The sequence below is a fragment of the Mobula hypostoma genome, chromosome 1, assembly GCF_963921235.1.
Source record: "Mobula hypostoma chromosome 1, sMobHyp1.1, whole genome shotgun sequence".
Classification (NCBI taxonomy): domain Eukaryota; kingdom Metazoa; phylum Chordata; class Chondrichthyes; order Myliobatiformes; family Myliobatidae; genus Mobula; species Mobula hypostoma.
In genome coordinates, this window is record NC_086097.1 from 210,201,821 (window position 1) to 210,228,555 (window position 26,735).

General features: G+C 38.6%; 1 protein-coding gene across 1 annotated transcript in view; it reads right to left on the reverse strand.

Moving 5' to 3' along the window:
* Window positions 1-910: 910 nt before the first annotated feature.
* Window positions 911-26,735, reverse strand: part of zgc:56231 (uncharacterized protein LOC406257 homolog) — a 39,070-nt gene continuing 13,245 nt past the window's right edge. The window contains exons 7-18 of the mRNA XM_063063855.1: window positions 26,192-26,395; window positions 25,095-25,206; window positions 24,857-24,928; window positions 21,256-21,402; window positions 19,384-19,549; window positions 18,884-19,075; window positions 17,151-17,290; window positions 10,876-11,041; window positions 9,812-9,989; window positions 4,210-4,292; window positions 3,910-4,029; window positions 911-1,204 (exon numbers count right to left, since the gene is read on the reverse strand). Of these exons, the coding sequence (XP_062919925.1) occupies window positions 911-1,204; window positions 3,910-4,029; window positions 4,210-4,292; window positions 9,812-9,989; window positions 10,876-11,041; window positions 17,151-17,290; window positions 18,884-19,075; window positions 19,384-19,549; window positions 21,256-21,402; window positions 24,857-24,928; window positions 25,095-25,206; window positions 26,192-26,395 (1,874 nt within the window). The remainder of the gene's footprint in view (window positions 1,205-3,909; window positions 4,030-4,209; window positions 4,293-9,811; window positions 9,990-10,875; window positions 11,042-17,150; window positions 17,291-18,883; window positions 19,076-19,383; window positions 19,550-21,255; window positions 21,403-24,856; window positions 24,929-25,094; window positions 25,207-26,191; window positions 26,396-26,735) is intronic.

Genomic DNA, 26,735 nt, shown 5'->3' on the forward strand with positions numbered 1-26,735 from the left:
GAACCACATCTTAACTACACAACACATCACAGACACATTGCAACTTGTCAGCTGTGTCACTTGCTCAGATCTCTAATACGCAAGAGGCTACAAGTCACAGTTTTTCACAGATGTCAGATAGAATAAATAGCTGGCATGATCATATTATAAAGTTAATCATGCAGTGAAGTGCATCTGTGGGTGTGACAGATACTGAAACCTGTTGGCAGAGCTCATATTAACTTACGAATGTTTGCCAATCTTATTTCGGTGATTTTGTTTTTAAATGACTCGAGCCCTAAACAACTTTATACTTCAGGTTCAGATCCTTTCATCTGAACTGAGAAAAAGCAGCAAACCGTCAATGTTTATCAAAGAATATTAGTAGGGGAAAAGGGACCACTAAGCTAAAGGGACAGGCAGAAAGATTGCCAGAGTGAGGCGGCATCTTCAAGGCTGGCACTCCCAGAAGAGAAGAGGCAGTGAATTCAACCGTAGTGAAAACCGAAACTGCAGACACTAGGATATCAGAAATGCTAACTGGCAGCATTCAGAGATTGTACATATTTGTAGGATTTTGTATTCCATACTAATTTCATCATTTTTCAAAAAGATTGAGTAGAACATCTCAATAAAGATAATTATATTTTTGATTTTAAGCATTCATCAACAAGTAGATAATCCTACATGCACTTTATATTTCATTTTTATTAATATAAAACATTTCCTGGCCTCAAATGACCTTCATTAAGCCTCTAGACATACTATATGGAGTACTATGACAGCATGCTAATGTATTTGAAGTCTATATTAAATACTACAAGCTGGAGGTTGTCATTTAATAAAAGGTCAAATTTTATTTGCTTACATTTAAAATAAGACTAGGTATTAATACGGCATGTATAATTAAACCAAACAAATTAATATTGAATTATTTATTGGTATTACTTGATGGTGATGGCAGTTTTTCAGACACCACGTTCTTTTTAACTTTCAGTCGAGGAGTCAGTTCCCTGGATTTAAACAAACTGGGTCTTGTAGGAGACCCAACAGCCAGTTTGGATCCCGTTAAACTTGAAAACAGCTTTTTCTTCATTTGTGGTGGTTTTTCAGTATTAGGCGGCTTCATTAAGAGAGCAAGCTCTTCTTGCAGTTTTGACACCAGATTTTCCAGATGATTGATTTTGTCAACATTTTCTTCATTAACATCCTTAATCACTTTTTCCTTAATGAGAAAATGAAGTGACACAGAAACCAAGTGTTACTCGGAAACAGTTCTATGGAAATATTGGATACCAGAACAATTCTAGGCAGAGGCAGAATAGTCCTTTAGAATTATAATTAATTTTTCTGGTTTTTACTCAGATTTACTTCAATAAAAATCCTTCAAATAATTGCCTGGATGAGACACATTTCAAACATTAAAATATAAAACATGAACAGCACACTTTAGGAAAGATAAAAACTTTTTCTAACTGCGGTATCTCAACTAAATTGGCTTTGATAATTCAACCCTGCAGTTAATAGTGTTGGCTGAATGGTCTAATTACGTTGCACCCAGAAGCTATACAACTCACTAATCAAATGGACTATCCAATTTGCCAGAGTTGAACTTATTGAGCATGCGCCCAGCAAAGGAGATCTTACAGGATCTACACTACACCTAAACGAAATGCACTTTATATTGCCCCAAGCACCAATTAATTGTAACATGCTGTAAGGGTTCACTGAAACTGTAAAGGTTTCTCTGCAGCAGCAATGTTTGGGTTACGACTACAGACAATGGGGTTTGGAATGCTGCTGTTCTTTCTTGTGAGTCTGGAAGAGAGATTTTCGTGGTCTTTGGCTGGAGAGAGATGAGGACAGAAGGCACGAATGGAGAGAGCTGGTAGACCGCCGGACGGAGTGGACTTGAAGTGAGGGTCCGAAGGTCAGCGATGATCGGAGGAGGTAGATGGTGGACGACCGGCTTATCAGTGAGCTCCAACATTGTGCAATAGACTGTTTCATAAGTCTATTTTCTTTTTTTTTTCATTTTCCTTACTAACCATATAGTCAAAGTAAGAACTATAATGCTTAATTGTTTAATCGCATATTGTGTACTGTTTGTTATTTCAGGGTACTGATTTGTAATACGGGACATATCACGCAGCATCCACCCAAACGAGATTTCTTATGTTTGGCCGGGCCGGGGGCCATCAACCCCTATATAGCTGCAAGCCAATGTGAGAGTTACATAATTTAAAAAGATATTCATAATAGTTTTCACCAAATTAATTTACAAATACTGCATCCTATGCTCTAAGAATTCTGTACTCAAATATTTAAACTGTAGGGCAATTTACTTATTGCACAGAGTTTTATTTTAATTATTCCTTCACATTCTCCATTCCTAGACAAGCGATTTCACCTGAAACATTAACCTGGTGTCTCCACTGATCCTGCCTAACTGCTAAAAAATTTCAGTATTTTGTTTTTACCATATTCTTTTAGATAGATCTATGAAATCTCCTAAACTTCTCTGAGAACAACCCAAGCCTGTCCAAACTCTCCATAAGATTCTGGGTAATATTTCAGAAATAGATCTCTGGACCCCAAAATCTTCCTCAAGTGTGGCTGTTTGATTTGAACAGAATACTTCAGGTTGGTGTTTCAATGCTCACAGAAAATTTAATTTGCTTCCTCAGTCTGCAATGCTGCCTTTTAATATAAGACTCTAGGATATGACTGTAACCTTCTCAACATATCATACTCCGTTCCCAGGTTTGTGCATATACCTGTTCATTCGCAGGTCTTTTCCTGCAGCCTCTTCAAATCATTTCAATTAGCTTACACAGCCTCATCAATTCTTCCTACTAAAATGCATCATTCCATACTTCTCCATTTAATTTGCTACGTGCCTATTCATAAGTTACCTTTAAGTCTGTTACTATCCTTCTGTTACATCTCAGAATTTCACATAATTTGAAATCTTTGTTGTATTAATAACAACTTGAAAGAAAGCAATGGGCAAAATGCCAACCAATCCTAATACTTGAAGATTCTCTGCAAAAACCATTCTGTTCAAGCTTAATGACAATACTACTTTCTGGCTCTTAATCAGTTTCATATCCATGGAGCTACAACATTTTTTAATATTCCAAGGATTTAAATGTTGTGGTAAAGTACTTCTTCGAAAAAAAGAGGAAAACATTACAATTGCACTATCTAGTCCAGTATTTTGTCCGATGTCCAAAATTCTCGCTCAGTTCTAGTTTTTTTTTCTAATTTGGTTACTTTCCAGCACAATAAGCATTTTTAAATGATAAATTATCCATTTAAATTATGATTTGCATACTATTACACCAAGGGAAAAGAGATTTGAGTAATGTAGTTGAGAACAACATGGATGCGCTGAAACTGGGAAGGGCTCAATGGAGGTTCACGAAAACAATTTCAGGTTTGAACAGCTTATCAAATGAAGAGCATTTAATGGCTCTCAGCCTGTATTCACTGGAATTTTGAAGAATGAAGAGTGATCTCATTGAAATCTATCGAATGCTGAAAGGCCTTGACAGAGTTGATGTTGAAAGGATGTTTCCCATGGTGGATAACCAGAGGATGTAGCTTCAGAATAGAGGGATGTTCTTTTAGGGTAAAGATCAGGAGTAATTTCTTAGCAAGAGGGTGGTGAATCTGTGGAATTTGTTGCCTCAGGCAGCTGTGGAAGCAAAGTCTGTATGTGTATTTATGGCAGAAGCTGATAGATTATTGATTGGTCAGGGCATGAAGGGATGTGGGGAGAAGGGAGGAGAATGGGGCTGAGAGGAAATTTGGATCAGCCATGATGAAACGGCGGAGCAGACTTGATAGGTCAAATGGCCTAATCTACTCTTATGTCTTATGGTGTTTATTTCATACTTCAAGTGTAGACAGGATTCAAAAACATACCTGCTTTGCAATTATGTCATAACATTTCTGCAGTTCTTTGTTACTTTCTTGAAATTTTCTCTCTGCCTCTTGCAGGATCACTTGAATGTCATTTAATTTCTTGGTTAAACTCTTGTTTGCCTTACGATGGAAGAGTTATCAAATTCAGACGCTTTGTCTATTGAAATAACATCTAAAATGCATAACTGATCACAGAGCTTATGCTCAGATAAAACTGTGCTTTAATATTCATTTAAAAACAGAGCTCTGGTATTTAACACCATACAAAAATATAACTTGGAAGTATGCATCACATGATACCTGATCCTTTTCTTCAAGCAGTTTTGCAGATTGTTCTTCAGATAAGACTCTACTCTTGTACAATTCTTGATATCTCCTCAACTCTGAAGAAAAATGTGCTTTTTAGTCCTTTTTTTGCATAATTTTGACCCAAATATCTAGTTATACACTGTATAATTATAAAACAAATTAAAATTAATGTGAAATGCTAAACAAAAAAGTCCAGATTAATGTCCATGAAGCACAATATATTGAAAAGTGGCACCAGAGAACTTTGTGATCAATGATGTCTTGCAAACAGTTCGCAAACTACTTCTTTTACTTCTTCTTTAAAATATGATTCCACTACTAAGCAGCGTGTGATTGGAACCTGTAAGGTGGTGTGCTTTTGGGGCGATTGAGCAATCTGGCACTTTGCTGTGTCTAAGGGAGTTTGGTGAGTGCGCAGCCTGGAAGCCCAGACATGGGACTCAAGCCCATGATTGACTCCATTGCTTCTTTCCAATGAGGGTGAGAATGGAAGATGGGTGGGTGTTAGGCACTGTCTTCCATTCCCTCACACTAGCTCCTGTCAGAGGAACATGCAGGAGCCTCGGGCTGCATTCTGCAAGGATTGATTGGTGAGGCTGTGGACTCACTTTGGGGAACTTTGAGGTCCATAGTGCATATATTTCTAGATTCAGGTTACTTTTCTTTTTGCTGTTTTTCAGTGGTTTGATCGGGGAAGTTTATGGGGACTGGGGCACCTTCATGCAAAGAATGGCTCTGTGTCCAGTGGGTTAGTGGCATGGCACCAAACTGAATACTACTGGACTCCTGGTTTGATGTTTAATATCCTATGTGTTCTTCACTCGCTTTTTGCCATTTGCACATTGAGTGTTCGATATTTTCTTGAATGGGTTCCACAGTGTTTCTTTGCTTCATGGTTACCTGTAAGAGGACAAATCTCAGAGCTGTATTCTGTTTCCATACTTTGATATAAGCGCACTCAATCTTTGAATCAGACGCACTCATTTACTACTCCTAAAAAGTTGAATTTTAAAAGTTTACTAACAAATTTCATTGCAAGCAATACTTATATACACATATACAATACATATACACATGTAGAAGACAAGAACAGTATGTCAGAAGGCCGTTTCTGGATTTCTGTTTCCCACTCAATACTAACTGACCCACAGACCTTGGTGAATGAACTCCTACTCCTCAGTCTAAATATAACACTGTGCAACTGGGTGTTGGACTTCCTAACCAACAAACCTCAGACAGTCAGAATGCACAACTGCTCCTTCCTCCCCATCATCCTCAACACAGGCTCCCCCCAGGGCTGTGTGCTGAGCCCATTGCTGTACACTCTGCTCACGCTCGACTGCACGGCCAAACACCTGAGAAATCACATTGTCAAGTTCACCAAAGCCACGACAGTGGTGGGGCTCATCACCAACAATGATGAGATGCCAACAGAGAGGATGTAGAAGTGCTCGAGGTCTAATGTCAGGCAAGTAGCCTCTTCCTCAATAAAACCACAAGAGATAGTCATTGACATCAGGAGAACTTGAACTCACACTCTCTTTAAATCAGCTGCACAGCAGTGGAAACTACAAGCAGTTTCAAACTTCTGGGAGCACACATCTCATACACACAAACTCTCAGGGTTCCAGGACACATTCTTTGTAATCAAGAAACCTCACCAATGTGCCTACTTTCTGAGGAGGCTGAAGGGAGCTGGACTATGCACATTAATATTCACATCCTTCTATAGATGCACAGTAGAGAGCATCCTAGCAACCAGCATCACTGCATGGTATGGAAACTGCATGATGGCAGACAGCAAGGATCTACAATGGGTGTTCAAAACTGCTGAACACATCACCAACACCAGCCTATCTGGATTAAAGATGTGTGTATATATTTATGTACAGAGAGAGAGAGAGAAATTGGCTTTATTTCTTACACCCTTCACATACATGAGTAAAAATCTTAATGTTATATCTCCATCTAAATGTGCAATCCTAACAATTTATAATAATTTATAATAAATAGACCAGTCAATGTAATATAGAGTACACTCAAATCAGTGTGAGTTCATCAATCTGATGGCTTGGTGGAAGAAGCTGTCCCGAAACCTGTTGGTCCTGGCTTTTATGCTGCAGGACCGCTTCCCCGAAGGTAGCAGCTGGAATAGATTGTGGTTGGGATGGTTTGGGTCCCCAGTGATCCTACGGGCCCTTTTTACACCCCTGTCCTTGTAAATGTCCTGAATCATGGGAAGGTCACAACCACAGATGCGCTGGGCTGTCCACACCACTCTCTGCAGAGTCCTGCGATTAAGGGAGGTACAGTTCCCATAGAGAAAGTTGCTGGAAAAAGGCCAGCAACATCATAAAGCATCCAACCCACTCTGCTCATGAACTGTTTGTCACGTTCCATCATGAAGCCCCCTCCCTCACAACTACTTTATCGATTCCTGTCACAGTCACATTATGTACAGACACTTCACTTTATGGACATTACAATCTATGTATATAAGCTATCTTATGCATTTATGCTTATTGTGACTTTATTTAATTATTGCACTCTTTATCACAGTGGGCTTGGTTTTTGTGCTGCGTTGGATCTGAAGTAACAACTAGATTGCTCTCATTTACACTTCTGCACTGCAAATGACATTAAACAATCTTAAATTGTGCTAATACGTCAATCAAATCATTTGATTTCTCTAACTTTGGTTAACATTTAAGGGGTAAATATTCCTTTAAAATAGAAAAGTATGACCAAATAGGATAAAAAGTTCTTTGAACTATTTCATTTCCAGTACTAATCATGTTGGGATTGAAGAGCCATTTGAAGTCTAGAGCCATAGAATTAATGAACCTTTATTCAGTACAAATGTACTGGGGAGATTGGATGGAAGATTCTCTGACAATCAACGGTAGTACAAAAAGGTGATTGATAGACGATGAAATGTGACTATAATCTCTTTTGATAAACTTGGTGACCAGCTGAGACCTCCCATGGCCTATGCACAAACTTAAAATAGAAAGCACTTGTGTTTCAATGGATGGCATTTACCATAAAATATCCTATGGCTCCAATGCCTGACTGTTGTTTCTGTTACTGAAGGTTGCTATCAACCATTTGATACAATCCATATTTATCCTGATTTCATCAATCTGTAGTGGCTTACTGATTCAATACACCTCCCAGGGAATGGGAGTCCATCTAACATTCCATATCATGTTTCTCAATGCGGCGACATTACCTTTCCTGTACAATTGGCTGCCCATGTCAGAATGCCTCATGGTCATGTCTCAACTGTCTCAATAACGGACAAATCATTTTACCTATATACCTTAAGGAACCAACCAGTCTGTCTCTGAACATATAGGCTGACCATTTTTTGACAACTTATGTCAGCTGAGTGGCTGTCTGCTGAGCTCCATATTCATTTACCACTTTGCCATTCATGCCCATTTTATTCATCAATGACAAACCACAGTACTGAACTGCTAAAGACTCATTCAAAACACCCTAATCCAAACTCAAATTCTGAACAGACAATGAAATTATTTTGCAGAGCTTTCAAGTAAAAATATATACAGTAAACAAAATCACAACCACTGCTTTACCTTCAAGTTCAAAGTAAATTTATCAACGTGAATACATGTCACCATATACAACCATGAGACAATAAACTGTGCAAATACAAAAAGAAATAGAAATATTAATAATAAAATAAGCAATAAATATCAAGAACATGAGGTGAAGAGTCCTTGAAAGCGAGTCCATTGGTTGTGGGAACATTTCAATGAAGGGGCGAGTGAAATTATCCTCTTTGGTTCAAGAGCCTGATGGTTGAGGGGTAATAACTGTTCCTGAACCTGGTGGTGAGAGGCCGCAGGACGTCCTGGGTGGTGGGGGTCCTTGATGACAGATGCGGCTTTCCTGCAACAGCATTTTACATAGATGTGCTCAATGCTGAGGAGCGCTTTACCTATGATTGACAGGACCGTATCCTCCACCTTTAGCAGGATTTCCATTCAAGGGCATTAGTGTTTCCATACCAGGCTGTGATGCAGCCAGTGAATACACTCCCCACTTGTCAAAGTTTTAGATGTCATGCCAAACCTTTGCTAATTCCTAAGGAAGTAGAGGCGGTGGTGAGCTTTCTTCTCAATTGCACTTACGAACAGGTCCTCTGAAATAATAACATCTAAGAATTTAAAGTTGCTGACCCTCTCCACCTCTGATTCCCCTGATGAGGACTGAGTCATGGACCTCTGCTTTCCTTCTTCTGAAGTCAATAATCAGCTCCTTGGTCTTGCTGATGTTGAGTGAGAGGTTGTTGTTCTGACACCACTCAGCCAGATTTTCAATCTCCCCCCTATAAGCTGCTTCATCACCATGTCAGCAAACTTGAATACGACGTTGGAGTTGTGTTTAGCCACACAGTTATAAGTGTAAAGCGAGTAGAGCAGAGGGAGACGCACACAGCCTCGCGGTGCACCTGTGCCAATGGAGATTGTTGAGGAAGTGTTGTTGCCAAGTATTCAGCACTTTTTACAAGTAATTACGCAGTGATACCACCCCTACACTGGAAGTGGTTTCTAGACTAACACTTTTCATACAAATTACACTGTTTGTGAAATAGTTAAGAATAGATGAGGGTTATTACAAATACTGTGGCTATAAATAAGCTGTCATATGGTTATCTGTATCATTTCTGAACCCTTTTCCACAAACAGTAAAACAATGATGCCACAAGTACGATGACATTCCTAGAATTGCAACAATCAGCCTTGTGTATGAAAAAGGATGCTAAAATTTTATGACACCCACTTTAAAGAAACATGCATAACAAGCAAATGGAATGAACTCATGGAAGTGAAAATTTATAGTTATTTACAAGATAATAATTTGAAATAAGGTACACATAGTCTAAAGGTGTGCACTCTTTCTTTGGTCATGACATTCTTTCAACAAACTTACTTCACCCTGAAACTTCCTGGGGGAAAAAAAATCATTTATCATGGTAGGAAATCTCAAATTTTATTTTCATATTTGAAAACTTGCAAATTAACTTGTAAGTTTTCAGATATGAAAATAAAATACCATTCTACTGCTCTGCTTGAGAAAGCAACTTGTGTTGTCATTTTGAGAAATAATACCACTGAATTTTTATTTATCATACTGGGAAATTTCAAATTGTAATGGAGGATTATATATAGAGTCCTAGAGCACTACAGCACAGAAACAGGCCCTTTGGCCCATCTAGACCATGCTGAATCTTGAATATAGCAGCTACTTTCTGCATACACATCAAATGAATTAATAAGGCAGCATATAATTTATAATAGTGGCTAAGAAGAGAATCATAAAACAAAGGAAAACCAAAAGCTACAGAAAATTGAGTAAGGGATAAACAAGCAAAGAAAAGCAGCTCTGAAATGTTACTGTATGTGAAACTGTGCAATACATGAAAACAGTACATTATATTCAGACTCATGAAAATTGGGTAAACGTGTTTATTAAGTTAGAAAAGTATTAGGATTTGTGTATCACCATATAATACCCTACCAAAAACAATAAAAAATGCTCCAGATCTAGTAGGTGTAACACTTACCCTTGCCATTTGTAAGAGCTTCTAATTGAAGGTTCTGTAGCCGAAGGTGCATTTTCGAAACTTCTTCTTTGAACCATGCCAACTCCTCCAGAAGGCCTGTTGTATTTTCAGCAGTGGCAGATTGGTTCTGGTATTTGCTTAATGCCTCTTCAAGCTCCTTCACTTTCAAGTCCGCATCCTTGAGAAAGGCAGAAATAGTGAAAGGTATTTAGTTAAATTTAGACTGCTAATCAACGTCTATTAACAGTAGTTAGCATTTTGCAAAGCAACATATTTTTGGATTTCATAATGCAAACATCCCAAAATCTCAAGTTTGGTTTACTGGGTACATTTTTAACTTGTTCACAGAACAGTCACAGACACTCTAAATATTTAAAAATGAGATACAAAAGCTGCAGAGGATTCATCCATGCTCAATGACTTCTATCAGCAGAGGTAATCAAAGCTTCATTCAGCAATTGTCATCTATTTACAAATCCCTCCACGACCTCACCTCATCCTTCCCCATTTCACCATCTCTCCAGCCAGTACCTCAATGCATCCATGTTCCTGACTATTCCCGAATGGACTCTCCTCACCATTTGCTGTGAATACAATAGCTGTCAAAGTTGAGCACGGAAAATTTCCTCACTAAAAGTCTTTGCCTCCCTCCAGGTTTCCAAATCTGCCTAAATCTTTGATTATATGCCCTAGAATCCCACTGAAAGAAGACTGCAAGGTTAAAAGCAAGCACCCAGAGACACTGCCTTCTATCGAAGCTGACAGTTAGGATCCAAGTTCAGTTCCACTTTTGTCTGTTACAAGACCACGACCACATCAGGGGCCAGACCTCTGTACTATGTGGTCCTAAGAGGCCAAGATGATGTCTAAATCTTGGTACCATATACCAGGGTTGAGAAGACAAGCGAGGGTTGAGCATAATCCATTACAAGGTGCTGAAACTATACTCCCGCAGCCCAAAATTATCTAGACTGGAAGACAGTTCACCCTGTGCTCAACAATTCAGCACCATTCATTTTATTAGAATAGCAAAAGGCTGCAACGCATCTTGCCTTGAAAATTACCATTGTCTTGTGCTGCTCAGCAGTGAACTCTTCTTTTGAAACAAATTTATCCTTAACATCTTCCATAGCGCACTTGTATGCATGCCGCCTAATTGATTCCTTATACATATGGAGGTTACTGTCCAATTGTTCTTCATAAATCTCCTTTAGTTCTTCAAATCGCTCACTGCAATGTTTAAATAAGTTGTCAACATCTATAAATTTTATTCAGCAGATGATTTCCAAACCAGATAAAATCCTGAGATGGTAAAGTTTAATAGAGAGAAAATACAAGTCAAACGAGAGATACAAGAAATTCTGCAGAGGCCTGAGTAATACACATAAAATGCTGAATCAGTCCTGGTGAAGGGTCTTGGCTGAACATGTCGACCATTCCTTCCCTTCCATAAACGCTTTCTAACTTGCTGAGTTCCTCCAGCATTTTGTGTGTGTGATGCATTAAATGAAATATCTTTAACATCGGAACAGGCCCTTTGGCCCACGGGGTTTAAGTAGCTTTTGGAAGACTGTTTTAAAATGGCAAGGCCAATTAAGATCTCGATCTTGGGCTTTAAAAGCTGAGAGGTAGAGACATTATTCCAGGAATGAATGGTTAAAGAGCAACGGTTCCCTATTAAGAGACTTACATTTCCTCTCCAACACCATGCAAGAAAGCAAAAGGAGCAGATAAATCATAGAAGCGTATTTAGGCCATTTGGCCCATTAAGTCTACTTCTCCATTCCATCATGGTTGATTTATAATTCCCCTGAACCCAATTCTCCTAGCTGCTCCCAATAACCTTTGATACCCTCACTAATCAAAAATCTAACAAGCTTGGCTTTAAATATATCCAAGCAACACACACAAAATGCTAGAGGAACTCAGCAGGCCAGGCAGCATCTAGGAAAAGAGAACAGTTGACGTTTTGGGCCAAAATTCTTTCCCTAAATACTGCTTGGCCTGCTAAGTTCCTCCAGCATTTTGTGTGTGTTGCTCAGATTTCTAGTATCTGCAGATTTTCTTGTTTGTTTTTAAATATACCCAATGACTTGGCCTCCACAGTCATCTGTGGTAATAAATCCCACAGATTCACCACCCTCTGACTAAAACACCCTCAGTCCTGTCGAAGGGTTTTGGCCCAAAACTGACTGTACTTTTCTTCCATAGATTCTCCTTGGCCAGCTGAGTTCCTTGGATTTCCAGCTTCTGCAGATTTTCTCTTGTTTGTGACTCCCTGGCTAAAGAAATTTCTCCTCATCTCTGTTCTAAATGGATGTCCCTCTATTCTCAGCCTGTGCCCTCTGGTCCTGGAATCCCCCACTAAAGGAAACATCCTCTCCACATCCACCACATCTAGACCTTTCAATACCTTTCAACAAGAACCCCCCTCATTCTTCTAAACTCCAATGTGTACAGGCCCAGAACCATGAAATGCTCTTCATATGTTAACCTTTTCATTTCTAGAATCATTCTCATGAACTTCCTCTGGGCCCTCTCCAATGCTAGTCCATCTTTTCTTAGATAAGGGGCACCAAATTGCTCACAATACACCAAACGTGGTCTGACCAAAGCCTCAGCATTACATCATCCTTATTCCAATATTCTAGACCTCGCAAAATGAATGCTACATTGCATTTGCCTTCCTTACCACCGATTCAACCTCCAAGTTAATATTCAGGGAATCTTACATGAGGACTCCAAGTCCATTTACACCTCTGATTTTTGAACTTATTCCAAGTTTAGAAAATCTACCAAAGAGCATCATCATACACCTCCCTGCAGTACATTCTATCTGGCACTTCTTTGCCCATTCACCCAACCTGTTTAACACCTTCTACAGACTCCCTGCTTCCTCAACACTACCTGCTCTTCCCCTCCACCTATTTTTGTATTGTCCACAAACTTGGCCACAATGCCATCAATTTCATCAGCCAAATTATTGACATATAAAGTGAGATGAACTGGTCCCAACGCCAACCCCTGCAGAACAGCACTAGTCACCGTCAGCTACCAGAGAAGGTCCCCTTAATTCCAATTCTTTGGCTGACAGGCAGGAAGCATTAATTTGTCCATGCAAGTATCTTTCCTGTAATACGATGGGCTCTTATCTTATCAGGCAGCCTCATGTCTGGAACCTTGTCTGAAAATCTAAGTAAACAACATCCACTGACTCTCCTTTGTATATCCTGCTTGTTATTTCCTCAAGGAATTCCAAAAGGTTTGTTAAACAAGATTTCTCCTAAAGAAAATCATGTGGACTTTGGCCTATTTTATCGTGTGCCAAGTACCCTGAAACCTCGTTCTTAAGAATGGACTCCAACATCTTCCCAACCACTGAAGTCAGGCTAACTGGCCTATAATACATTTTATTCTGCCTCCCTACCTTCTTAATGAGTGGTGTGACATTTGTAATTATCCAGTCCTCCAGAGCTATTCCAGATCGAGTGATTCGTGTAAGGTCTTTACCAAATCCTCTACAATCTTTTAGTACCCTGGGGTGTAGCCCATCTGGTCCCTTTCAGCTCCTTAGTAATAGCAGCTACACTCACTTCTTCCCCCTGATGCTCTTGGATTTCTGGCATACTGCTGGTGTCTTCTATAGTGAAAATTGATGCAAAATGTTTACTTTGTCCCCCAATACTACCACTCTAGCGTCATTTTCCAACAGTCATATATCCACTCTCCTTTAATGTTTATATATCTGAAAAAAAATTTGGTATCCTCTTTTATATTTTTGCCTTCATATATCATCTCTCTTACTATGGCTCTTTTAGTAGCCTTCTGTGGGTTTCTAAAAGTTTCCCAATTGTCTAACTTTCCACTATTTTTTGCTACCTTACATACCCTCTCTTTTGCTTTTATGCTGTCTTTGGCTTCCTTGTCAGCCACGGCTGTGTCATCCTGCTGTCAGAATACTACTTCAGCTTTGGGATGCATCTATTACATACATTTTGAATTGCTCCCAGCCATTGTTGTTCTTCTGTAATCGCTCCCAGCATCTCCTTCCAGTCATCTTTGGCCAGCTCCTCTCTCATGCCTCCAATTCCTTTTTCTCCACTGTAATATTGATACATCAAACTTTAGTTTCTCCCCCTCAACCTGCAGGGTGAACTCTGTCATATTTTGATCACTGCCTCCCAAACTCCCTAATCCAATCTGGCTCATTACACAACACCAAATTTCCCCTAGTGACTCAACCATAAGCTGCTCTAAAAAGGCATCTGTAGGCATCTACAAATTCCTTCTCTTGTGATCCAGCACCAACCTGCATATTAAATTCCCCCATAACTATTGCAACATTGCCCTTTTTTACATGCCTTTCTATCTCCAGTTTTAATTTGTTTCCCACATCCTGGCTATTGTTCAGAGAGCTGTATATAGCTCCCACCATGGTCTTCTTACCCTTTCAGTTTCTTAATATTATCCACAAAGATTCTATACCTTCTGATCCTATGTCACCTCTTTGTAAGGATTTGATTTCTTTTTTTAAAAGCAACAGAGCCATCTCAACCCCTCTGCCTACCTGCCTATCCTTTCGATGCAATCTGTATCCTTGAATGTTAAGTTCCCAACTACAAACTTCTTTCAGCCATGACCCAGTGATGCTCACATCATACCTACAAGATCATCTAACCTTATTCCATTTATTGTGTGTATTCAAACATAACACCTTCAGTCCTGTATTCATCATCCTTTACACTTTTGCTCCTATGTTACACTTCAACTCATCCCATTGACTGTAATTTTGCCCTATTATCTGTCTGTTTTTCCTCGCAATCTCACTACATGCCACATCTCCTTGCATGCCAATTGCCCCATCCTCAGCCCTATCACTCTAGTTCCCGTGCCCCCGCCAAATAAGTTTAAACCCTCCCCAACAGTTCTAACAAACATGCACATGAGGATATTGGTCCTTCTTGAGTTTAAGTGGAAACTTTCCTCCTTGTACGGGTCATACCTGCCCCAGAAGACGTCCCGGTGATCCAGAAATCCGAAACCCTGCTCTGCTCCCTGCATCAATTTCTCAGTTACACATTCATCTTCCAAATCATCCTATTCTTAACCTCACTGGCATGTGGCACAGGCAGCAATCCAGAGGTTACTACCCTGGAGTTCCTATTTTCCCATTTTCTACCTAACTCCCTACATTCGCTCTTCAGGACCTCCTCCCTTTTCCTTTCTACTGTATATTATTAGTACTATTATGTACCATGACTTCTGGCTGCTCTCCTTTCCATTTAGAATGCTGTGCTTCTCATTTTCAAATGCCAGCAAGCTCCATGCTGGTTCAGTTCACTTCCACCAGAACCATACACTTTTATTTCCCTGGATTGAAATATAATGAGTCTCTCTGGTGTCCTTTACATCTCAAGTCCTCTAAATCAGAGGTTTTCAAAACTGCCATTAACAGCCAGATTCCTTCAATGAGCAATGGCTAGGGGTGTTTTGAACATGTCCATTGGACAGCACACAAATTTAGATGCAAGTCCTCACTAAATTGGCATTGGGAGTGCCCTATGAACCATAAGATGTGTCACATTTTAGCATATATTGTCTTGTCCTATCGTAGCACTCAGCACTGAATAGCAAATCAACCAATTATTTTAGACACATCCAAATAAAGTCAACATTTATTGTTCATCCCCAATTATCAGGAGTAGTGGTACAACTGGTAAGTAGCTGTAATAGCAGCGGTAGTAATAGTTATAGTAGTAATAATAGATTTGGATTCAGAATAGAAGAAAAATGGTGGTGAGCAACATTCCTGACTCTGTGTTAGTTGATGGTGAAGATACAGTGTCAAGTACGGACAGCAAGGATTTAAACTCAGCAAAGGAATGGCAAGATATTTTTCCAGAGTGCAACTTGAAAGAGAACAGTGAGTTGATATTCCAATATCAAGTTGCTACCTTTGTACTAATTGCACAAATGAAAAAGGGTAGAACTACACCAGTGATTGCTTCCTTCATTGTAACTCAATGTGGTGGCACTGATGTGGCACTGCTATCCTAAGTTTCATAATCAGAAAAATACAGCACCAGAGACCAAAGTTCAATCCTAACCTCAGCTGATGCCTGTGTGGAGTTTGTACCATACTCCCTGTGACCATGTGGGTTTCCTCCTACATACCAAAGTAAAGACTGATGATATCAAGTGGAATTTTCAATGTACTGCATTAGCAAGGAACACATTTAATCAAGTCACTGTTCTTCATGTGCATGTGGTAGAATCTGTAATATCAAGCGAAGCAGTATAGCAGAAATATCCCCTTTTCAAAGCCAATACTTCACCTTGACAGAGATGATCTTTCTGGCTGTTTATTTGTAAACTCGTGTTTTGCACAAATAGGCCTACACTTCAGCAGTAACTAGTAAACAGTTAGAATATGGAAATTGTTACGCTATTTTTTGCCATTTAAAATAAAGCAATCCTCTAGCTTGTGTGCACTGAGAGCCCAGTTTTCAGGTACTTTAAAGTTACTGTATACAAAAGGCTTCCATTGCAAGATTTATCAGTCACACCAGGCAGTAGCAACAAGAAATAGTCAGCGATACCACCAAAATAAGCAACAATGATAGTTTTTTAATATCAGTTGATGACTTATTTCAAAACTGTTATTTAAAAATTTAAATAATGAATGAGCAAACCCAGGCAGTTGAGTATCTTTGAATAACTTTCATTCTCTGGTAGCACTACATGGACAAATTATAACTTTATCAATGGAATATCGCTTCAGTATCTGTGTTATCCACATCAACTTAACAATTGGAGTATCTAAACATTTATCCCATAAAATCTTTGAAAAAAATCAAAATATTAATTTCGAAGTCTAAACAACAATCACATCAATGAATATTTACACAGCTACAGATTATTGTTTGATAATTATTGGCTTTGCCATGATCAAGTTGCTTAATAGGCCAGTGCTGCCTACAAACTGAATGTAGTCAGATACTAAAACCAATAACGTGCACCATTAATGTATAATTCATAGTATCGACCTAACTTTAACCTATCCTTGAACAACAAAATACAAATGCCAGTGAGGGGCACAACTTTCTCAAAGAACTTTGGTTTTAAGGTTAATAAATTCATAGAGAATGCAGAAGTGCCTATTTCTCTAAAATTTCCAACTCCACATTATACAAAACTTCTACGGACTTTCTAGTTAAAGAGTTACAATCTTGGCTATGGAGAGCTTCAGAAATATCCACATAATTATAAATTGACAAAGAAATCTGAGCATCACACAGCAACATTAACTTGTTCATCTCAAATTGCAATGTGAAGTTACCTCCAAACTTCTTCTGTATGGAGTAGTTGCTGAAACATGGCATCTCCCATTTCATTACGAACCTGCATTTCCAAAACCAGTTTCTGTTGTCTTTCAGCAATCAATTTGTGCCTTAGGTTTTCTATCATACTCAATAATTCCTGGAAAAAAAAAGAGAAAACAACAAATCAGAACGGAAGTTGAAAATCAGCCAAGTAGGGCAGATAAAGATGTGGATAAATAAACAAATTATGGTTGATAAGGTTGGCAAGTTGCAGGCACCAGCAGCCATCTGGGAAGCCTGATAATGTGAAGCTCAGATGGAATTTCATCCTGCAGAGTAATAAGGGAAGTACAATGAAAAATGGTGTCAAAATGGTAGTTATAATGTGTCTAGTGTGATAGTGAAGTGGGTAGTGGTTATTGCTCTCACTTTAAGTTTCCACTGCTGACTAGCAGTCTTGTGAAAATGAGAACTGAATGTGTAAGTCTCTCCCTGCCAGTACATACTCCCTGTGACCACGTGGGTTTCCTCTTACATCCCAAAGTAAAGCCTCACGTACTGCGAGCTCGCTGACGACACATAGAAACTGAACTCCTTTCGGATTCAGGCTGAACTACAGAGGACAGGGACGAGGTATGGCCCTTGCACACGTAACATGCAGGTGGACACACCCTAGTGCTTGTGAACTATATCCCCAGCTATGGGTACATAGTCTCTTTCGAGGCTGCCCACAAGGCAGTGGGGCTAAGGCCACAGTAGTAAATCCAGACAGCAAATCCAGAGTGAAGCCCCTATGGTGGCTGGACGTCATTGAACATCCTCCCAGCAGCTCCTGCAGCAAAGCTGATGCCAAACGTATTGCTTCAAAAGTTTTCCTTTGGTTTACACTGGCAAGGCCGAGAGGGGGATCTTGACACCTGGACATCTCAGGATCTCCATACCTTCAGCCCAGACATGTGATGATGATCATCGTCACCTATTGTCCTTCAATCAGACAGATGCCAACCAACCACAATGAAAAATGCAAACAGTTTGCCATAAATTGTTCAATCCTCGTTGGGAAGAATTTCCAGTTAATTAGGCAATAGCAAGTGCAAAACATTTGTTCCAAAAATGATGCAGGCCCAAAATCGATATTCACCTGGTCCAGGTGAGATGCACCCTGGGAAAGCGAGCAAGGAAACTGCAGATGTCTTGTCCATAATCTTGAAACTCTCTTAAGCTTAGAGTGGTGCAAAATATGAGCAAAGGGTGTAAGAATACAATCAATAAATGCAAACCAATCATCTTAACCTCACAGGTAGGGCAGGTGGTAGAAACAATAAACAGGGACTAAAATAACTGTAAATTGCACAGATGTGTATTGATTAAATAAAGCCTTAATGGATTCATTAAAGACAAGGGTTTAGGATCTGGAGTGCACCGCAGCAGGTATTAAAAGCATCAAATTAGATTAAGTATTCAAAAAGGAGCTGTAATAAGCATGTTAAATGGAAGCATTTTCAAAGTTATGAGAGAAAGGGCAAAAGAGTAAGGCTGTCAGGATTGCTCCTATCTAAAGCTAGTTAGGACACAAAGAGTCACAATGGTTGTTCAAAATCCATCAGCTCCATCCAGGGCTATTCAATTGCAAACATACCCATTCCATAGACTTTCGATCCTGCTCATCTCAGACTAACAAAAAACAGGGACTACAGCTGTGACACACAAACCTGAAATGGAGCATCAGAAAAAAAAATGTTAATATTACTTCATGGGCAAAGGTGGTGAGGTCCAGATCTTCATTTTCCTCCTCCTTGTCATCTTTAATTAGATCTTCAGAACAACCATTTTTGGCAGCGAGTGATTCCCCAAGATCAGTGCACACCATCATACTGCCGTCGTTTCCACCCAAGTGATCAGCAAGTTGCAGTTTAAATTTTGGGTGAATAATTTGAATTATCTGAAAAAACAAAGAAAAGGGTTTTTTTTTTTAAGGTGACAGTGACTATTTTTCACAACCTCTTGTTATTGGCAAGAGTGATCACTGTACTCAATCTATTGTCATAATTTCAGATTGAACAGTGTAGAATAAAGCAAATGTTGATGTCTCACACTAAATTAATCAATGCTTTTGTTAGATATTTGAATTATGATTTCAACGTAGCTCGGTTTTAATACTTCATTTTAATTTTGCAAAAAACTCAAGAATAAAAGCTTAACCTTTTCATTAAATTCCACACGATTTTAAAATAATAAATGACGTTATACCTGCTTAGCAATTGCTGCAAATTTCATTACATGCAGTGTTTCATCATACATGGAAGCACACTGATTGATATTAATAATCATACAAGCTTTGCCTTTGCCACAAAAGAAAGCTTGAAAAAGACGGGTTAACTTGCTCTCTCGGAATGGGACAATAATTTGTTTTAATCTAATAGGCAAAAGAAATAAGTATGTTAGAACTAAGACACAAGATTCTATCATTGATACCAAGACTTTTTGCCAATTAGAAATTAGAGGTGAAACAACTGGTGAAAAAAAGTGTAGTTTAAAAAAATATAGAAGTAATACATTACTTATGGAATCTAATTTTAGAATGATGAAGCTATCATTACATTTTCTATTCTTCAGGTAACAATTCCACAATTATTCTCTCCCTTAAAATATTAGAGATTCAATTCTGCGAATTTTTTTATTATGTGATAAAACATTTTTGGAGTAACGTTTGTACATCAACTGATCTACCAGCAATCCTATCAGTTACTTTTAATGAACTTAATCAACTTGCCTAAACGAAACAAATTCCAGGCTAGTTTTCATCATAATTCAAAAGAAAATTCTAGTTCCAATTAATTTAATTCCAGGAAAAAGCATCTCAATAGTTCTCCTCAGTAGATGAAAGGTGACGGCTAGATCACCATTTTGGGGTGAAGTCGGGGGTGGGGTGGGGGTGAAGAGTAGGACAGGATAGCAACGGTTCTCAGCACCTTCCGGTACGATTTCCATATCCAAGTAGTGAAATCAGAAACAGGTCATCTTTGAGGATGTCAACAAAACCACCTACTCTCCATCCAAATTTTCTACATCCCCAATTCTCTTTCTTTCCTATTGCGATGAAAAGGATTTATCTTTCTTTTCACATTGACTGCTATTCCTGAAAACTCTCTGCTCTCATTGTTTCTTCCCACAACTTTAAGTAGAACTACTAATGTGACATTCATCAAAATGCCCAAACACAAAATTCTGCAGGTATGAAAATGAAATAAAACTTGATCAGAATATTCAATCACCTGTAGCAAAAGCTGATGTTCATACAGTTTAATAAAATATCACTCTGAAACAGTAAACTTGTTTTGTTTGTTTTCTTTATTTAATATGAATGGTTTATTTCAAACCACCTTTGGAAACGTTGATAGTTGTTGTTTCAGAAATCCATCTTCCCCATGGGAACACAACTGGTTTATTAATACAGAGGATTAAACACCATTTAATCTTGCAGGCTGCTCAGACTTTTGCCACCACTCTCCCCACACATACATGCGAGGAGCAATAATCTACTTGGCCACTCAAGCCTGTGTTACAGCACAATTCCTGCATTAATTCTAACATCAACTCCACATTAACGTTCCACTCTCTTACTTATCCGTACTTCAAAAACAGCCAAAATAACCTCTCCTTGGGCTCCCTTTCAGAGGAAGGGAGATTCAAGGACTCAAAAGTCTCCCACAAGATGAAACATCAGTCCCATCAAGCGCTTAAAGTGAGCGGCTTCTTACACTGTTTCAGCGGGGAATCAATTACATGGTTCTAGAGCTGGAATCACACAGGCCTGACAAGGTGTAGAGTTCCATCACTGAAACAAATGGGCTCTTAGGATCAATCCAGTAGTTTCACCATTATTGATAGAACTCTTATTTCAGATTTATTGAAATAATAATTTAAAGTGTAGCTTTGCTAGTATTCAAACTCAAGGTTTCAATTCTGAGCTAATGACCTTGGATTACCAACAGCATCCTACTCCAAATTAAAACATTAACCAATGGTTTGCTGATAAGTACAAGATATTTAGGCTTCAAAATTCAAGGAAAAATTAAATACTGATAGTTAACAAGTTAATCCAATTTATTTATTACTTACTTATTCTGCTGCTTCTTCCTTAGTGCAGAAATGCACTTGCCAAGGATCAGAAGAGAATTATTGATGTTGCCTGCCTCCTTCAGTCGATTTCCAAACGTTTGTGCTTTACCGCTACGCTCTAACCCAGCCAAATCACACAAGCACAGGCTACATTCATCAGAAAGATTGACAAACAATTATACATCCCAAGAGCAATTATATGTTGCTGTGGTTATGTTAATGACACAAACAAATATCTTACAGGACATGACAGAAAGATAATGTTTTCCTGAGCAAGCATGCTTTAAGCTAGAGTTCACAGTTACAATTAAAGGCATCAGGCATTCAGACCCGAGGAAGATTTACTTTCTCTCAGTGGGCAATGGTACTAAATGGCACTGAGAGCTATGGGAATAATACAGAGAGGCTTAATGAAGATCAGTTAATTGAGTTGGTAAGGGCACAGCAGACAGAAAATAACATAGGATATGTGAGATCTCTTTTAGAAAAGAGTAAAACTACTGTTTTTTTAAAATGATGAGATTGAAAGGTATTGGTGTGAAAAGGATTGTGGGAGCCCCGTGTGCTCAGATCACAGAGTTAATAAGCAGAAAATATTAACACTGGTCTTTACAGCAAGACAATTTGGGTAGACATCTTGCTGCAATTATGTAAGCTCACTGAAATATTATTTACATTTCTGGTCTCCCTGCCCAAGTCAGGATGCTTGCATTTGAAGGGGTGCAGCAAATATGGGACTGATTAATTCCTAAGATGAAGTCCGTAGCATACAAAAGAGTGTAAGCAGATAAGCTTCAAACCTCAAAGAAAATTTATCATCAAAGTACATATATGTCACCATATACAACCCTGAGATTCACTTTCTAATGGACGTACTCAGAAATCCAAGAAGCACAACAATCAATGAAAGATTACACCCAACAGGATGGACAAATAACCAATGTACAAAGAACAACAAACCGTACAAACACAAAAGAGAAAAAAATAATAATAATAATAATTAAACAATAAATATTGAGAACATGAGGTGAAGAGTCCTTGAAAGTGAATCTATAAGTGTTGGGGCAAGTGAAGTTATCCCCTTCTGGTTCAAGAGCTGTATGGTTGATAGGTAATAACCGTTCCTGAATCTGGAGGTGTGGGTCCTGAGACTCTTGTACCTTCTTCCTGAAGGCAGCAGTGAGAAGATGTCATAGCCTGGGTGGTGGGGGCCCCTGATGATGGATGCTGTTTTCCTGCAACGGCATTCTGTATAGATATCCTCGATGGTGGGGAGGGCTTTACCTGTGACAGACTGGGCTGTATCCTACTTTTTGTAGAATTTTCCATGGCATGGCCATGCTTTCTTCATAATTGTACTTACATGCTGGGCTCAGTACTGCTCCTCTGAAGTGATAACATTAAGGAATTTAAAGTTGCTGACCCTCTCCACTTCTGATCCCCCATTGAAAATTGGCTCATGGACCACCGGCTTCCTCCTCCTGAGTAAGAGGTTGTTACTGTAGCACCACTCAGCCAGATTGTCAATCTCCCTCCAATATGCTGATTCGTCACCACACTGATTCGACCAAAACTAGTGGTGTCGTCAGCAAACGTAAGTATGGCATTGGAGCTGTGCTTAGACTCACAGTCACAAGTATAAAGTGAGTAGAATAGGGGGCTAAGCACTCAGCCTGATAGTCCACCAGCACTGATGGAGATTGTGGAGGAGACGTTGTTGCCAACCTGAGCTGAGCTGACTGAGGTTTTTATACTGCATAAGAGTTTAGAAGACTATGTGGTGATCTCATTGAAGCACACAGAAGTCTAACCAGAATTTGACGGGACAGATGTTAGTATGGTGCTCCTTCTAGCTGGTGCCTATAGAATCAGAACCAGGCTTATTATCAATGACATACATTATGAAATTTGTTGTTGTCCACCAGCAGTACAATACAAACTTCTGTAGAAGTTTGCCAGAGTCTTTGGTGACAAACAAAATCTCCTCAAACTCCTAATTTAACATAGCCAGTCTTTGTAACTTCATCAATTTTCTGGGCCAGGATAGACTATCAGAGATGTTGATACCCAGAAGCTTGAAGCTGCTCACCCTTTCCCTCAATGAAGACCGGTGTTTGTTCCCTTGACTTCCCCTTCCTGAAGTCCACAATCAATTCCTTGGTCCTTGAGTGCAAAGCTGTTCTGACATCACGCAACCAGCTGATTTATCTCACACCTGTACACCTCCTTGTCAACATCTCAGATTCCACCAGCAACACCAGTATCATCAGCAAATTTATAGATGGTGGTTGAACTGACAGTCATGAGAGTAGAGTAGCAGGCTAATCATGCATCCTTTTTGATTGACAGCAAGAACATGTTATTTCCAATCTGCACTGATTGTGGTCCCCAATGAGGAAGTCAAGGATCCAGTTGTATGTGGAGGTACTGTGGCCCAAGTTTTGAAGCTTGTTGGTTAGTAGGGAAGACAGCAGCCTGACATACAGCAAGTTTTGCTGTTGTCCAACAGGTATCAGTCTCAGAATAGTGTTTGTCCATACAGGAGAGACAAGAGGAATCCACCATCACTCCCCCTGACCCTAACACACACCATTCAGAACAGAATCAATTTTGGAGTATTCCATCAATGAGCATTATGGAGGATCAGATGCCCATTTTATGTATAAGAGAGAGCTCAACAGGTTTTCAGATAAAGGGAATTATGGCTTCATTTTCTTGTATTCATTGAAATAGTTCCAAAGTAATGCTAATTGAAAGATGAAGCACACCCCAAGGAGCCAAATTCATGCTTTCTGTTTCTATTTCTGATATTCTTAAAGCTAGGAAATAACCTGTCAAGTGTTAACTATGACTTACAATAGTCTTAAAAATGTAAACCCGGAATTTATTGACATCTCTCGAGCTCAAAACCCAGGATGAAGACATACATCCTCCTTCTGACTGACTACACTTCAGAAAGTAAAACTACAAAATGCAGTGGAGCATCTGAAATTGTGGAATGCTCATCCCAAATGGGTGATCTTTCTTTCCACTGACTTCCATTGGTATTTCATTCACTTTTTACTTGATTGATCATACCCGGGATGCATTGGCTAAGAAAGTCAATAGACTTTATAAGGCGTGCAAACAGAAAGGGATTATACCTGAATGCTGGTTGGTAATCAAGTCCAAAAAAAAAAATCCATTCTGGGTCTTTAAAATTCATAAAAGTTGCTAACAAGGTTAGCAGAGCATCATCTATAAAAAAGCAATGGAAAGCAATCCCACAGGAAATGCTACTGAATAATCAGAAACATACCCAAGGAAATTATTAACTTGTAGGGTCTGATGAAAAGGCTTGCATGCAAATCAAATAGAGTTTTTCTAGGATTGACACAGGTACAATTTACTAAAGACATACATACAACAATGTTCAAGAACATCTATTTTTATCATCTTTGTCAAGGAGTAAAGAGGAAGACTTCCAAGCTATTCATGAAACAAAACTTAGTAATATGGAGGCATAGAATAACAATAACTTTGGACTCGTTTGAACTTTATATAATGTGATAACAGATAACATGAAACTAAATATTTATTTTTCCCCAAAACGATAACTCACTCAGAAGTCCTGAAGACACGAGACTTTTCCCCAACAATTATTTCTATCAGTCGAATGGAAAATATGCTGTGACTGTAGAAAGATCATTTTAAACTAATCAGGTACTTCATACATACAATTGAAATCCACTTCAACATTTTGTTATGGAAATTATGTTTGAGAAATTGATTATCTGAGGGAAAAAATGTTGACCAATAAACTTGTCTAATATTACATAGTAACAGGATTATGAGTATACCTTCGGCTGGATTGGTGGTTTATTTTAGTTGAAGCCAAGCTTCGATTTTTATTTCCTATCTTTAAGACTTTAAGAGCTTCATCTGAGCTGGTAACATTGATCCATTTGAGGTCTGAAATATTCAAAATAATTTAAGGACACATTTTATGCAGATTAATTAATATTGCTGTCATCATTAACCACTTTCAAAAGATTAGACTATCAGAATCAGTTTTATCATCACTGACATATAGCATGAAACGTGTTGTTTTGTGGCAGCAGTACAGTGCAATACACAAAATATACAACTTACAATATGAAATACGTATACATCTATTCACACACAAATATATATACACACACATATATAACGTAGTGCAAAAATTGTGAGGTAGTGTTCATACGCTCATAGGATCATTCAGAAATCTGATAGTGATGACACACGGTCATTCAGCATATGGAAAACAGACCGGAGGTAAAAGTTTAAAAGTTTTACTTTCCTAATCTTCTTTTTCTCCTGAAAATGGATTACAATTCTTCAAGCTGAGGGTCCAAGAAGAGTCTCAGATATCTCTCCAATGTTTGTAATGCTAAGCACACGTCCCTTTCTGCCTGCCCATTTAAAAGTTAGGAAAGTAGATTTTGCACAGTCCCAATTAACATTTACCCTTTAGCTAATACCATTATAAACAAAGAATTCATCTTGATTATTTTTGGCAAGACTTGAGAGAAAAATATTTGCATTGCTTGCCTAACTAATAAATAAGAAAGCAATCTTTGGACCTCCCTGGGTAATGATCTGGTCATTAGCACAATGTTACTTGCTGTGTGAAAGGTCACTACTGTAACTGTGCAATTACAAACACATTGCAAACCACTTACAATCAGCTGCAGATTGCTTAGAACTTTGCAAGAGGGACTTTAAAAGTGCCATGCTAATATGCTTTATACAGTGTATATATAAAATATATATATATATATATATATATACATACACACACCATCTGAGATAGCCTTTAGCTTCTGGGTTCAAGAGGAAGATTCCTTTAATATTTATGAAAAAACTTCAAAGATTTTATAAATAATTTACATCACAGATTATGAAGATTAGGCTGCACCTTTAACATAACTGTTTCCTTTTTGATCTTCACAGACTCGCAAATTTTGACGTTTCTGGTTTCTTGAAGTTGGCATTGGATCCAATAGGTCATACACATATTCATTGTAGATCTCACAAAAGGAAACCCACACCGAGAATCTTCGCTGCTTTTGATCAACGAGGCTAATTTCAGAGGCACCTGTTATGACTTCAGAATACTTTGCTATGAAATAGAAATGAAATTATTTGAACTTTCTCAAGCATTTTTAAATAAAGGATCACAGGAAATGCAATTTCTATAATAATGGAATTGTGGGAGTGAGCAAAGCAGGGGATTATGGGATTAGATTTGGGTGATGTGGGAATGCCTCTAATTTAAAAACCAAGTATTAATTAGTTGCAACAAACATCTTGCCTTGGATAGCATGTCTCTAGATAATTTTGCAGTATTTCTGATGTTTGTATTTTTGATGAACTTGGAAAAAAATCAGATTAAAAGTTTCTAATCGATTTGAAGTTGTGTGCATGTTAAGGTGAATGCGAATTATAGAAAAGGGGAGGAG